General features: G+C 45.3%; 4 protein-coding genes across 4 annotated transcripts; 1 reads left to right on the forward strand and 3 right to left on the reverse strand.

Moving 5' to 3' along the window:
* Positions 1-7,284: 7,284 nt before the first annotated feature.
* On the reverse strand, positions 7,285-8,378 carry J7337_003681 (uncharacterized protein; the record flags this gene model as incomplete). Its single annotated transcript, XM_044821394.1, has 3 exons — positions 7,285-7,665; positions 7,717-7,880; positions 7,928-8,378. 3 exons carry the CDS (start codon positions 8,376-8,378, stop codon positions 7,285-7,287), a joined length of 996 nt encoding a protein of 331 aa, XP_044682727.1.
* A 380-nt stretch (positions 8,379-8,758) lies between these two features.
* On the reverse strand, positions 8,759-10,787 carry J7337_003682 (uncharacterized protein; the record flags this gene model as incomplete). Its single annotated transcript, XM_044821395.1, has 3 exons — positions 8,759-9,873; positions 9,926-10,545; positions 10,732-10,787. The coding sequence occupies 3 exons, from the start codon at positions 10,785-10,787 to the stop codon at positions 8,759-8,761; spliced, it is 1,791 nt and encodes a 596-aa protein (XP_044682728.1).
* A 308-nt stretch (positions 10,788-11,095) lies between these two features.
* J7337_003683 (uncharacterized protein) lies at positions 11,096-12,485 on the reverse strand (the record flags this gene model as incomplete). Its single annotated transcript, XM_044821396.1, has 2 exons — positions 11,096-12,321; positions 12,371-12,485. 2 exons carry the CDS (start codon positions 12,483-12,485, stop codon positions 11,096-11,098), a joined length of 1,341 nt encoding a protein of 446 aa, XP_044682729.1.
* Positions 12,486-13,425: 940 nt separating this feature from the next.
* Positions 13,426-14,267, forward strand: J7337_003684 (uncharacterized protein; the record flags this gene model as incomplete). The annotated part of the gene is made up of 2 exons (XM_044821397.1): positions 13,426-13,501; positions 13,552-14,267. The coding sequence occupies 2 exons, from the start codon at positions 13,426-13,428 to the stop codon at positions 14,265-14,267; spliced, it is 792 nt and encodes a 263-aa protein (XP_044682730.1).
* Between the last annotated feature and the right edge of the window lie 745 nt (positions 14,268-15,012).

Genomic DNA, 15,012 nt, shown 5'->3' on the forward strand with positions numbered 1-15,012 from the left:
GCTTACAGAATTTCAATCATCTTCAGCGAGCATGATATGCATAAATTGGGTTTCGGATGTGGAAAACCAATTGGCATTCCTTCTAATCAGAAGAAGTTACATAAGCTGATGCTTGATAAATGTCGCATTAAAGCAAATCGTAGTACAAGGGTTCTCCACCCTAGATGAACAAATATCTAGAACGACCAACCTGGATATCTTGTCTGAAGATCAGGGCATTTTGCAGTCGTGCCATCGGCCGTACATTTAGAATACCCAGGATGAGAGACGACCTCCTTGAATCCTAAATCCTCATATGTCTTATCCAGGGAAGCAGGATTCATATAAGTAGGCTTGTCACCAGCGTGCTTCCAAATCCTTGATATCGACCTTAAGTATTTCCGAATTTCGCCGTTATGCAGTGTAGGTCTGGCCCTAACAATGGTATTACTAATAAGCATAATTAGTATAGCAAACTAGGTTCTCTCTACTAGAATAAGCTTATAGCTATAAGCCTTAACTATAAATAACACTTCTAGCCTATAACTTAAATATTAATACTATAATAATTAACTAATAGTTATAGTATAAAGCTAATATAATAAGAACTTAAATAATAACTCTTTAACTAGCTTTAAAAGTATATAAAAAGCTTTAATTCTTTAGCTAAGAAAGGTTAGCTTAATACTATATATACCTTAGATCTTTAAAATAGTAGCTTTAATAAGACTAGTTTTTTATTAAAAATATTTTAACTAAACTTATATTAATAATTATATTTATAAGGCTATTATTATATTTTTTATTATAGTAATATATAAAGTAATTTTATAATATAACTATAGCTATAATAGACTTAATTATAAGGCTACTATAAGGTATATCTTTATATAAAACTTTAATTAATTAAGTAATAAATTCTTTATTTAATTTACTTTATTTAATTATAAAACTATTACTTATATAATAATTTAATTTTTTATAAGTATTATTAATATTACTTAATAAAAGAAAGTATTACTATCTTTTTTATATAATTTAAAGAATAAGAAAAGAATTAAAGTAACTAAAAAGCTACTTTAAGGAAATTATATTTAAATTATATTTATATTTAATATATAAATAGTAATTTACTAAAAGAGACTTTTAAATATAGTATATAGTAATTAGAATTATTAAGAAATATTAATATATAAAAAAAGCTTAATTTAAAGAAAGTTTTATAATAATATATATATTAGTGCTACTAGGGCTAAGAGAAGGTTTAGGGTAATTAGAAGGTAGTGGCAGTATTAAGTTTATGAGTTAGTTATAAGGTTAGAAAATACACTTCAGTTTTAACACAATGATCAGTATGGCAAAGTGGTATGTAATGTAATGTAATTCTATTGCTATGCTGCTTATCTACGCGCATCTCGCATCACGATATGCATTTTCTCACATGGATAGAACTCATTTACCGATATCTACGGCCCAGGCATATCTAAACAGGTCATCCCTATCATTGCTTGCGCCACATAGTCTCAAAGCGTTCTGAACATGGCAATAGCCAGTCGCATTGGGAACGTGGCTGAGAGTTTGGAACTGCTGAACCAGAATGGCCAGATGCTAGTGGATATCTTCACAACAACAACTTGTATATGTCATTTATAGATTCCAGTCGGCAAGGAAATGGCTTTGCAGATCTACTGGGGGGATAGGATACACATGTCAGCCCATTAAAGTGGTAGACCCGTGCAGATACCCTTATTCGGTATATTATAGGGCAGCCTTGTAACAAGCCATATAAAAACGATGGTAGAAATGTTAAATTTGGTAGGGTAAAGCTATAATAGACCTTATCTATATGTGTCTGAAGCTACAGGATCAGAGTGTTTGAGAAATAAAAGAACGGCGACTAGCTCCTGATAGTATAGCAACTCATGCTTCCTCAGATCCCCAGGTAGCGATGGTATAAGAATGTTTTAGTCTGTGTAAAATAGATAGTTTGCGTAAAATAGATTGCTCGATGTTGATACGTATTTAATTGTCAAAGTCAACTTTGGCCGCCACTATCAAACAGCTGCCCAAGCATTACCTAGAGCCTGCTGCAGCACCAAGATGCATAATAGTGAGTGAAAGGGATAGGGCTACAATTGGTTCCCTTGTGATAACAATTGCCGAAATTCCCTCCAGTAGTATAAACGACCGATGGGTTGTTGTTGTCGCATCGAAGACCATACCCAGAAGGCCAGCCACCATCAACGTCACAAATATCTCCTTCGTTACGCGAGTAAGAGATCATGCCGCAGTCGTTGGCGTAGATGGTTGCGTGCAGGTCACCGCAACTGGGGCCGCCTCTGGGATCGCCCAGTGTACATGTCTGCCAGGTGCCTACTGCAACTTCGCCATCTCTGCAGCCCGTTCTGAGGGCTGAGGAAAAGGCGGCCAGACAAAGAGGGAGGAGAAGGGTGTTTGAGACGTGCATTGGATAGATTGTGGTTCTGTTGACCTGTTAGCATACGGAGTCTTGTCAAAGGATGCGCCAAAGGTTGAGTCGGTCGAGAGCTTACAGGAGACTTTCTTGATTCGGAGTTGCTGAGGGAGCGAGAGTTTGAGCTTAGAATAGTGGCAGAAAGGGAGTCTTATATGGTGAGGGTCCTGCGGTTATGCATGGAGACACTAACTGCCCCAGTACAATCACGAGTTCAGCCTATTCATTCAACGTGACTAAAGTTCCAGAAATCGCTTTCCCAAATTTATCAATATAACAGGAAATGCTGACAATATTGCTTCATCGGGCGGCCTGCATTTTACCGGAATATCTCGCCGAGCTGCTTGGTCGAGGATTGGCTCTGCCTAGATGTTCAAGAGTAAATTTGCATCAGCCACAACTTGGATCGTGGTGTTACATAGGAACTTACCATCAATTATTGGCTATTGGATTTCCAAGGTAATCTTGGATGCATCAAAATTGGCTTGTGGCGTCTGTGAAGCCCGCTTACTGACACGGTCATTTCCCCAGCTTTACTCGGGAACACGACCCTCAGGTAGCAAGAAAACACTGAATCTTGATATAGAGTGTAAAATAAACTCAGTAAAGAGTCCTTTTAGCTAATTCTATATTTGCTTAAATATTTTATCGCCTAGGGTAATAGTCTTGAGTTTTTATTCCGTCCCCTAGACAATATATTCATCCTGATAGGATAATACAATGATGCCCGGAAATTGAAAGTGAGATATATCCGTTTTTTTTTTTGGTTGGATAAATTTGTAGATCTAACTGAGGAGTCCATGTAAACAATCACAAGAGGATAAGAATGTATTCGTTGTATAGGATTAATCTTATAGTTTCCCCCCTCTCCTAGGCAAAGCCGTTTCCATAACATGAAAAGCCAATGGTTATGATATACCAGATCAGGATAGCACTTCGGGCTCCAATTCCAGGACTCAATCTAGTCTACCCCTCCTGCGTTATAGGACGTGGCTTTTGTGTTTTTGTCTTACGACCCTTGTGATTGGCTATGAGAGGATCTAGCCCATGGTGTTGTTTCTAAGACTGGCGGTGGCTGTAAACTATTGGATAGGAAAAACCAATAAATCAGCCTCAGAGAGGAATGCAGTTACGGGTAGCGAGGATGCGCTTGGGAGCGGACTTATGCTATTTTGGGGCATACAAGCGCTTAGTGGAGAGTTGTAGGGAGTCCCAGTAGACACAGGCGCCAGGCTTCTCAGGAGGCTGAAAATGTTTGTCTCAGACTATTGAAGCTAAGTACGCAGAAGGTCGCAATAATTGGTTCATCACATCCAGTGAGCTTGCTCGGTAGCTGCCTGTCTGCTGCACACTCAGGTCAAGAAAGGCGCAGCCTGTCAGCCTGATGCGGCTGACTTTCTTAGCATGCTTTTCAACCCCTTCTTAATCTTTCAGCTTGAGCCTTTCTCTTGCATTCAATTTCTTCCTTCACCAATTTCCCAATATTTCCAATGCCTCATAATAACTCTAACGGCCAGCCTAATTTAGGCCCCTTTACAGCAAGACAAGTTTACGATAATCTCCCTCTACCTCCCGGTTCTCAGTGCATACGAGTGCTTGATATCCACCAAATAGACCCAGCTGACAGTAGTCGGCTCACTGGCGCATTACGCACAGTTGATTTACATACTGCACCCGAATTTACTGCGCTTTCGTATGTTTGGGGCCAAGGCTCTTCCCACAAAATTAGCTGCAACGGTTGTGATCTTGACATCACACAATCCTGCTATGAGGCATTGACGTCGCTTCGACAATCCTGCCGGCCATTGACAATATGGGTTGATGCAATCTGCATCAACCAGGAGGATAACAGCGAGAGGGAGCAGCAAATTATGTTGATGGGCAGTATCTTCACATTGGCCAAAACCGTTTACGTTTGGCTGGGTGGCAGTAATACGAAAACCGACCAGGCTGCCGAGTACATCCGCCTTATCTCGCAATTTCGCTCATTTCCTGCGGAAGTTCCGCAAAGCTCTCGCGGTAATACTCGGCGTTCTCTTTCTCTTTCCAGACGTTGTATTGAAATTGCTCGATATACCTTGCCCCTTGCATTTCGAAACTTATGCATTGAACCCCTTATTGCCGAGCGATATCAAAGAGGTACATTCCTTTGGTACATTCATGCCATGCCATACGCAAGATTAAAATACGCGGATCGAATTGGTGAGTTCAACTCTTACGATGCATCTTCTTTGAGGATGCGTGTAATATCAATTTGAAACTGATCGTGGCAGAACAATTGTCTAGCCTTCCATTTGTCAGTCAGGATGTAATTAGTGCACTTCTGGACCAAACTTGGCTTTCTCGCGCCTGGACATTTCAGGAAATGACGCTTGCCTCAAACCCTGTTCTTGTTTATGGACGACAGCATATTCCCTGGCTGGTCATGCATCAGGCCCTTACGTTCATAGAGGATTCGGCAACGCAGGCATTGACTGATCCAGTCAACGGTGTAGTCAGTGAGATTCAGCGACGAGTACACGATGGTGTATCCCGCTCAGACTCGTTCAAAAGATGGCAAGCTCTGTTTGATGTCTGGCAGACTATTCCCCGTCACTCCAGGCAGAGTAGCTACAGGCACATTACTGTGCAGGACAACAGCTATTCAGTCCATGACTGCGTCCAGGCTTTAGAGACAGTCAAGATTTTTGGGTTCAAACGCTTTGTTCGGTTGAGCCTGGGGATTTATCACGGAGCAATGGCTTTCGTCATCTTATTCATCACGTTGTATATGTTTGTCGGTCTTTACTTGCTTCTCTTAATCTTGGCCTTCGTGCAAATCCCTATTTTATATTTCACCGACAACTTGACGAAATCCTCTTTCGATTGCATACAGGGCTCTAAGGCTCGAATGTATAGTCTGATCTGCCACCCTGGTCTCCAACCTCAGAATTATCTTGTTGCCATTGCACAGGCTATCAGAGACCGCAATTCGAAGTGGCCACACGACCGAGTATATGCGATCGATAGCGTACTTCGGCTGCTCGGCGCACACCCGCCTACCCCTGATTATCAGAAACCACTTGGCCACGTTTATCGCGATGCCCTTGTGAGTTTGATGGAATGGAATCCCACTCTAATTAATTTGCTCGTTGATTGCGGCCCTCGCCTTCCGGATGCTCCCAGTTGGGTTCCTGACTGGAGCCAAAATAACAATGACAAGAGTTGGCTTTCCGACTCCTATATCTATCATGGTGTTGAAAATCGTTCGTTGACTGACCAAGACTTGGATCAGTCGGTTTCTGGAAATACCCTATCAGTAAAAGCCACATGTCTGGGAATGTCACGTTACTGCCTAACGCTAGAAAAAGGGGAGGATGGCGAACTCACGAGCAATGAAATGGCGACGAATGGCAAGCTTGTTCGCAATGTGCTGCTTATGGCCGAATGGGTTTTGCATATTAGAAAGGATACAATCGTTTCCAGGTTGCATGAATCTATACCATGGACGATCATGCTTACACTGACTGGTCGGTCTATACCTCGCTCTGAGGTTACCTCAGAACAAGAAGATACTTTCAGACGGATGTTTGAGATAATAACACAACTGGGTATCGAAGTGGATAGTGTACCAAGAGATACTGCAGCCGCTGTAACAAAGGCATTGGAGGCTATCTGCCAGGATGAAGGCTGCAGCAAGCTTTTCATTGATACTTGCAATCGAATAGCGGGAAGGCGAGGCTTGCTTATTTCAGACAATGGCTTGATTGGATCAGGTCCAATTTCAACGAGGCAAGGAGACACTATCACCCTAATCAAAGGTATCTCAGTTCCAATGGCTCTGCGGAAGATCGGGGAGGACTATCAGGTGCTTGGGCCCGTGTTTATTGACGGATTTATGGGGCTTCCTACGGAGAATCTACAAAGGATAAATCTTGACTGGGAGCTTTTTAACCTTGTATAAATCTGTTAATGCTGTTTGTTTAAGAGATTTAGCTAGTTCTGGGGGTTACGACAGGACAGGTTGAGGTTGGTGTGTGTTTGAGCGTTGATCGGGAGATGAGGTCAAGCTATTAATCTAAGCATGTGATTGGATCGTGCCAGCAATAGTGATGGAGCTAGGAATAATAAAGCTCTCGTATAGACTTTGGTATACTAGCTCTTGTTTAAATCTCCTTGAGTTAATGTCTCTTTTTACACTTAGCGATTTTTCACTCAGTAATCTAGATAATAATATTTGACTTCTACCCGAAACCAAGATACCGCAAAAAGTGAAAACCTTCATTCATCGGACTAAACCCGACTTGCACAGTTACATGCTTGGAGTCAATCAGTAAGCAAGAGGCAAATTATTATCCCTGAACAGTAAGCGGCGACCTAAACATAAGCTTAAACACCCTAATCGGGCTTTTATCTAGAAGAGGAAAATGTTCATCTTTCAGTCAAACACAAGTACTGTGCTTGGTAGTACATCCTTTAGTATGGATAGAGTTTGAAACGTGGAAATGAGGCTGGAGGCTGTAAAGACTATATCCAGAGCTATATACAATAAAAAGACTTAGGTAATTTAGCATAAGTTTAAGATATATTTATCAAGTTAAGGAAACCTTTTACTGAGTTTATTTTAACATTATACTAAGGGACTAGCAGCAGTTCTATCAATAGGAACCTCTGCTTAAGCAGTCCCTTATTTGACATCTCCTAAATTCTCAGCCTCTCTTCTAGCACCAGCTTTGGTTAAAGTAAGAAGAGGTCAGTTCTAAGGAGGGAACCAGATTTGAATCTCGTCTTCTAATAACTTGTTATGTAATCTACTTTACCGCAATCTGTGACATAGATCAGGCCTTGGCACCTTATTTAGCCAGATCAAAATTACACGCCTCATACTCCCACTGCGTCTCGTAGCCTAGATTCTCATAGAACCCCCGTATAGCAACAGCATCAATGAGAATACCATGCATACCTCTCTCCTTTAGATTCTCCATCGCTTTGACAACAAGCGCTAAGCCAATGCCCTTGCCTCTCGCAGCCTCATCCACTCCGACCGCAGCAATAAGACCAGTCTTGTCTCCGGAAGGAAGGAGAGGAAGGAACGCGAAGGCATCGCCAGCTGAAGATCCGAAAGAGCACATGAGAGTCCAGCCAATCTGGTTGTTGGTATCCGGATCAATGGCTACCATGACTTGATGATGTTGGCCGCGTGCTGCGAGGGCTTTGTAAATACCGCCCCAGGTCTGGGTGAGTTGGTTAAATAAATTCAACGAGGCAAAGGCACTACTACTTACGAATAGCTCATTTTGCTTGGCCATGCATTCTTCGTACAGTTCTGGCGACCATGGAGTGAACTTGATATTCGTCTTTGAGACTCGCTCCATTATCTCAGACGGTGCAATTTCGGCCTGGATGTCCTTGTAAAGGTCTCTTACGGTATCAGTAGTTTCGTATGAGCCTATTTAGTTAGTGAATAACCGAAGTTACTTTGGATGGATGACTGACCTCTGTGAGAGAGAAACTCTTTTGCATCGGGTGAGATACTGGTGGGCACTCGGTACCAGAACCTGGGGAAAATGGACCCCATGGCTAAGGAGTTTAACTCCTGACCTGCATCCCTTGCTGCATTCTTCAATCCAGCCTTTGCTTTCTCTAGAAGCGCATTGCCGAGTCCTTTATGGCGGTATTCGGCTAAGACTCCGATGGCTGCGATATGTCCCGAGCTCCCGCTCTTAGAATAGTATGACAGGCAGAATCCATGCTCATGAATCCAGTGCTGACCCTTCATGCCAAAAAGAAGCCCTGTGAATCGACCTTGCTCTATAGGCCAGTCCGGGAAGATGGTGTGCCACAGTCTCCATGCTTGTTGGATGTCTTCTTCTGAGCTAGTGAGTTCGCGGATGGTATACTGAGAGACGCTGACTGGGCCGTCATCTTTATTCTTCTGTTCTGCCATACTTACTCCAAAACTCGGAGAGTGGATTTTATGACGCGTTTTGAGTCGTAATGTGGTGTTTGTAGGTTGTTGGTTAAGGACATCCAGTGAAGGATGATAAACGCCTCAAAACACGTGAGCTGACTGAAAGGTGCGGAGACATGCAAGGCTCCGAGGATCTATGCCAAGGAAGAAAGCTGCACTTGAATCCTTCAAGATTTCACTAAGTTCTGTCTGCTGATTTGACATATATATAGCATAGTTTCACTAGTACGACAAAAGCATAAACTCTATAAATCATCTAGGATATATCCTCCGATCCTCCCATTTCCCCTCACCTCACCTCCCCCTCAACAAGCTAGAATACTCATACTCTTTCTAACTCTACTACTTAGTCAGATCTACTCACTCCCGGCTGCACGGCGCGGTCCTCTGCTCATTTTGGCCTCATCCTTAGCCCTCTCAATCACATCCTCCCAGTTCGGCGGCTTGCTTCGTATATGCTGCCCAGCAGCCTCCGCATCAAAACCAAACTGCAACAGCGCATCTTCGCTGCACCACTCTCCCGTAGCCATAAGTCCGACTGGAATTTTGCCCTCCGTATCTCTATCAGCAATTTCGCCAGCGTCCTTTCTGCCTTCGGGAACGACGTATCCAGCTGGGACGGTTATGGCGGGAAGACCGCAGAAGTTAGCAAGCCAGACGTATTCCATGCTCTGAAGCGTATAGTTTCCGTCGTTGACGCCGTAAGACAATTCCGATTTTCCGCCGCGGATAGGTGCACCGGCGCAAGCGGTAGTGGGGGTTATGATAAGCATGCCGGGGTATGTCTTCCAAAGATATGACAGATGCTGCATCAACATTCCTCTCAACTTCTGAGCCAGCAGATAATCCGTCGAAGGCGTAGTCCTTCCCAGCGCAAGCAGAATCTTGTTAGCAGGAGTTAGCCCCTTCGTGTCGTAAAGTAATGTCGAAGCATCAGTCAGAACAGTAAGTGCATGCGCCATCTGACCCTCAGCAGGAAAGGGAATTTCAATCGGGACAAGCGTATATCCATGCTTAGCAGCCAAAGACTCAACAAGCCCACGAACCAACGATTGAACACTCGGTGTAGCGCGTGAGATCCATGCATCGAAGATTCCGAGGACTTTCGTAACAGGCGGTGAAGGCTGTAGAGCCAAAGGAGGAAATTGCGTTGAAGGATGGGGCTCAGCGATGGCTTCGTACGCAGCAGCCAACGACTGCATATCAACAGCCAAAGGTCCTTGAACAGCACATGTCGGTGAGTGATTCGCACCGGGCCAAGAAGCAAGTCTGTTATGCGTAGGCTTCAACCCAAACACCGAGCAAAACGATCCAGGAATGCGGATACTGCCCCCGCCATCACTGCCCAGCGCGAGCGGAATGAGTCCAGAACTGACGGCGTACGCAGGACCAGATGAACTTCCGCCGGTGTAATAGCCTGAATTGAAGGGGTTACGCGGCGTTCCTTGATTGGGGTTGTTTCCGGTCGTATCTGATAAGCGTCAGTCGATTGGAGGAATAAGAATAAGAATACGGGGGCTTACCTAGTCCGAACTCGTGCATGGCGAGTTTGCCGATGATTACAACGCCTGCTTCTTCGAGTTTTCGTACGATCCAGCTCGTAGTTGATTCTCCGTCCTTGGGGGTTTCGGTGTAATCTCGTGGAGAGCCGAGAGTTGTTGAGTAGCCGTCTAAATCGTAGTCGTCTTTGATAGCAGAAGGTACGCCATCAAGGGGACCCAGAGGTTGCTTGTTTTTATAACGTTCCGTTGAAGCTTCAGCGGCTCTCATAATACGCTCAATGTTGAGCTCTCTCCAGCCTTGCGCGTGCCGTCCAGGTGTCGGGCCTTCGGTTTCAACGAGGGGCAGAATCGCCTTGGCAACGTCCACCGGGGTAAGCTCCCCAGAGAGATAGAGAGCTCTATAATCAGCTGCCGAGTAGAATTTCGTCGGATTTAATGTCTGAGAATTATTTGCCTGCTGCAACGCCGAAATCTGAACCCTCTCACCGCGTTCTTTAGCCTCAGCTTCAGAAAGCGCGATCGGAACGACAGTTGGATCGTAGCGAGGCTCGAAATGCTCAAGATAAGTCCGGATGTTCCGGAGCGAAGCGAAACCCGCATTAGCCCAAGCGGTCTCACGAATAAATCGAATCCATTCCATCCTACACCATCAGCAACTCAAAAATTCTCATGTCATTGATAATAAACTTACAAAAAAGCAGCAGCAACGAGAAAAGGTCCTCTCAAGACTGGGTTCCTATTCCGTTCAATAGCATACGGCACATGAGGCCTGCGATAAGCAAAAAAAGTCAGCACATGATTCGTCCATCACGCAATGTCATGCTTACCCCTCCTGAGGCTCAGGATAGTTAAAGAACCGCCTCTCATTATTGAAATTACTCATATTGAAGAATGATGACGATGAGAAGCTGAGAAGGTTTGAGGTTGATGCAGAAATTCGGGGAATTTAAACTCTCGGATAAGGCGGCCGCCGCGGAGACCAGTTTAGCGGTGTTAGTCATAGATCTACTGTACGTACTTCGGAGTCTCGGGACGCGTGATCTGGTCTGATCTGCATGGGAGAATACGAGCGACGAATTACAGGCCGAGAATCGAGGGGCCAGTTGTATCAGAGGCTTAAAGCAGGATTTACTATTGAAACGTAGGCTTAATATAGGCATCCATCCACCAGCGTATATCCCATCCAACCACTTAATTATTGAAAACCTTGTCGTTGATGGCAACGACCAGAGCTGCGTAATCCTGATTATCCAAGTAATCAATGTAAACAACGTTGGGAAACGATTTATCACTGACTTCAGGCAGAAGTCGCGTGAAGAGCTCTTTGTTGCAGGTATAAGCCAGCTTCTTAATCGGCTTCAAAGACCTCGGTGCAACCTTGACAAAAGTGACAACATCGCCATCCCACTGGGGAGCCTGTTGAGTCAGCGTCCAAGAAAGCAGGAAAAGTCGCTTATCCTTGGCGGACATGTGACCTTTCATCTTCTCAAGCTGGTCGTTGACCATCACGACGGCGTCGTCTTTGTTGGAGTACTCGTTACGAACGTTCATTGCTTCGTACTTGTAGAATCCCTTGTGCGCATAGTCGCCGATGTCGAGATCCCACTGCTCCATGACGCAGACAACAGCTGCCTTTCCGTTACCGATAAAATCGTCAAGCTTCAGCTGCGTCAGGTTCTTGGCCTTGTTCTTGTCCTCGACGATGAACAAATGGTTCAGCTTGAGGAGCTCTTTCATGAGATTGTGCCATTCCTGCTTGGTAAACTCCCGCCATTCGTCGGTGTCGGTTTGAAGAGAGTGCGAAAAGTTCAGGATGATGAGTTCGCCGTTCTTCTTTGTGAACTCGTTGACGCCAGAAATGATGTCGGAAATCGATTCGCCTCGACCACCAACCTTGCCGGTGTAATGGCCGGTCCACAGATGGCCACCCGAGTACTGAGGTCGAAGATCGAAATATCGAGCACCATGCGCAAGCTGTCCCAGAACAGAGACAGACTGACACAGAACATACGGATCAATGACACCGCCAGGGACATCGCAGTGAGATACAGTCGACATGCCCGAGTCGTGGGTACCTAACATGCAGATCTGCGACAAAGGACGATGACCCAAGGTATTCCTGTTCTTCTGCATCCAATCCGTAGGCGGGTTCGAAGAGTGAAAGTTACCCTCCTTTCCAGAGAGCACAAACGTGACGCACTCATCATGCTCCCATCCCAATTCGATCTTTGAGCCGCGAGGGTTGTTCAACGCCTCGAGGCCGTCGAGCTGAATCCAGATGTTTGCGGGCTTATCGCGAACGTGGATTGAAAATGTCGCTTTGGTGCCCTCCAAGCTGTATGTGACCGATCCACTAGTATCCCCACGCTTCTTGAGCACGCCATGGTCAAACTCGACGTAAGTGCTGGGAACTTTGCCTAAGATACGGTTAGATCTCAATTTATGTCTCAAGTCCGGTCGATTTACCTGCATCGATCCACTCCGGGAAGCTCCAGGCCTCCATCTGGTAGCTATTCTGCTGAGTCCGCTTCCATTTGTACGGCGTACCGTTGACAAGATTGACATAGCCACCCTCACCCATATTGTCCGTGTATTTCGATGGCAGTAGATGGTTTGAAGATGTCTAGGGATGATCAAAGCGGAGTAATCTGACTATTTGTATGTCCTCAACATTTTCTGGGTCTAGACTAGACCCTTGTTGTTTCAGCTCACTAGTGCCCAGCTGAAAACCTCTTGGCATTTCACGTCCATTGGAGATCTTGGGGACTCAGCCACCAGCAAGTTACGCTTCAATGCTTTGCGCTATTTGACGGGAGAGATCTTGGGGCGTCATTGGCGTCACCAAGAGACGTGGGGAAGAGGAAACTGCCACGAAAAATATCCTCCGAGGGACGGCGTTTTTGGCTCGCTTCCTACCATCATCACGTGCTGACTTTAAAGGTGTGTTTATGAAGACAGCACTTGAGAAAGAACATGAGTAAAATAAATCACTCATCAGAGATGTAAACACACTGACAATCAAACAATAACTCATCAGTCTGTCTGCTTATCGTTTATTACATCAATTGCCTCCTGGTGAGTCTTTTGATCCAACAAGCTCTTCTAACCAAGCTGTGCTTCCGAAGACCACTGTTCTAGTAGTGTGCGACAATGTTTACAAAGTCTTCAAGTACAATATTATTTACATCCAGATAAAAAGGCGTTCCTTGTGGTAACTGTTTGTTACCAACCCCTTTCGTGTTGTGCCACGGCTGGCGAAGCTGCGCATACGGATAGAACACATCAAATTTCCCAAGTGGATCCTCGTACCGGCGTCCGTAAAGACTATTGAATGTAGCGTCGATTAGCTTAAAGTTCTACCAATAATAGCCAGATTCGACCCAAGAACTACTGAGTCTAGATCGGAAGATCGGCACTATCTACTTTTAAAACCAAGCCCATCCCCACGCTGAGACATGCCCTCCTCTGTTCTGTCTCACCCAAGCTGTCTGTCTCTCGTTAACATTCGCTCAGCTGTCATAATGCGTGTCTTATCTTTTGCGCTGGCCCTTTTCGCGGCCGATATGGTCGTTGAAGCTGGAGTTTGCAAGCCTGCTCGTGAGTATCTGAATGCAAGACTACTCTGCAATTCTGATAGATTGCTCTAGGTACAACCACGACTGCAACTTCGGTTGCCGAATCGTCTACTACCACCGCTTCTGCTACCTCTGAGACCTCTGTCATCGAGTCGCTGACATCTGCGACTGAGACCTTGAGTACTGACTCAAGCGAGATCCTGACGACTTCTACCGCCGAGGCTGAAACTACGTCGGCCGAGGCCGTTTCTACCACTACCACTGAAGCTGCTACCACCACCGAGGCTGCTTCCACGACCACCGAGGAAGCTTCCACTACAACCACCGCCGGCCCATCATTCACACCCGGCTCCCTCGTCGGCACCGGACCCGTCGCCGGCCTCCCCCTCCAGGGCGTCGACTCACGCTTCATCCCCCTATCCTTCGCAACATCCGGCTCGACCCAAACCCTGATCTTCACCCTCGCCGCCAACGGCCAGCTCGCAACAGGCACCAACAACAACTACCTATGCCTGAACTACAAGCCTTCTGGTGTTCTTGGGCCGCTTGTCCTGTGCCCCTTTGATAACTTCCAGAATGCTCCCTTGCAGTGCACACGAGCGGTTAGCGGCACGCTTTCTTGCACTGCGCCGAACGGATCATGCAGCTCGAGTGGAACTTGTACGCGACCTAACGTTGGTGTCGCATTCTCTCAGTTCTATGTGGACGGGTCTCAGAACGGCTATTTTGGTCCCGCCGACTTCAATGGGGCGGGTTACTCTGCTATTGATGTGATCCTCCCCGAATGAACATAAGACCGAGGCTTTAGAGGTATATTCATTGAACTCAAGAGCCTTGTCGTCAAAATCTCTGGTTTTAGCTGGAACAATAAAATGATATTATTATTCTCCTGTATATATGAACAGAACACCTTGCATTCCCTGACGCAGCATGGTCTACCTCCCTGCTCTCCGAAACACTGAAATTCGTGATAAAAAGAAATAAAAGAAACTAAATCCAAAGCCCCTCACTTTGGGATGAGCATCCAAATTTTCAGAAACTTCACCGTCTTACGCTCTTGGTGAATTTCCGAGGATTAAAAGCCCACTACAGCAGTCCCCAACGATCGTAACGTAAGTCTACAACAACGCCATGCAGTCTTTTCAGCAGTCTTTCTTTTCGGCTATAGTGGCAGGGGATAATGACATGAATTTCGAGCTCTCATCCCGTGTTCGCCGGTAAGTTTCTGAAGGGGTAACAGATATGCGGTCTTTTCATACAGAAAGAGTACCAAGTGTGCACAACGGTTCAGTCCTTAGACTGCTGCCTTTTCTGAATGTCATCGCAAATCTGATTGACATATTCTTCTACACCTAGTTAGTTCTCATGACTTGGTCAGGCGACGCAAAATACTCACCCGCAGCTGGCCATCTCCTGCTTATCCTCCTCATTTCTGGTATTACGGGGATAATCCTTTCATCATAAAAACCAGGACCGCCTGTTTGGAGTGTAACTAATACACTATGCAATATGCATACCAATCTTACTAATGAG

This window comes from Fusarium musae, chromosome 3 (assembly GCF_019915245.1).
Source record: "Fusarium musae strain F31 chromosome 3, whole genome shotgun sequence".
NCBI lineage: Eukaryota > Fungi > Ascomycota > Sordariomycetes > Hypocreales > Nectriaceae > Fusarium > Fusarium musae.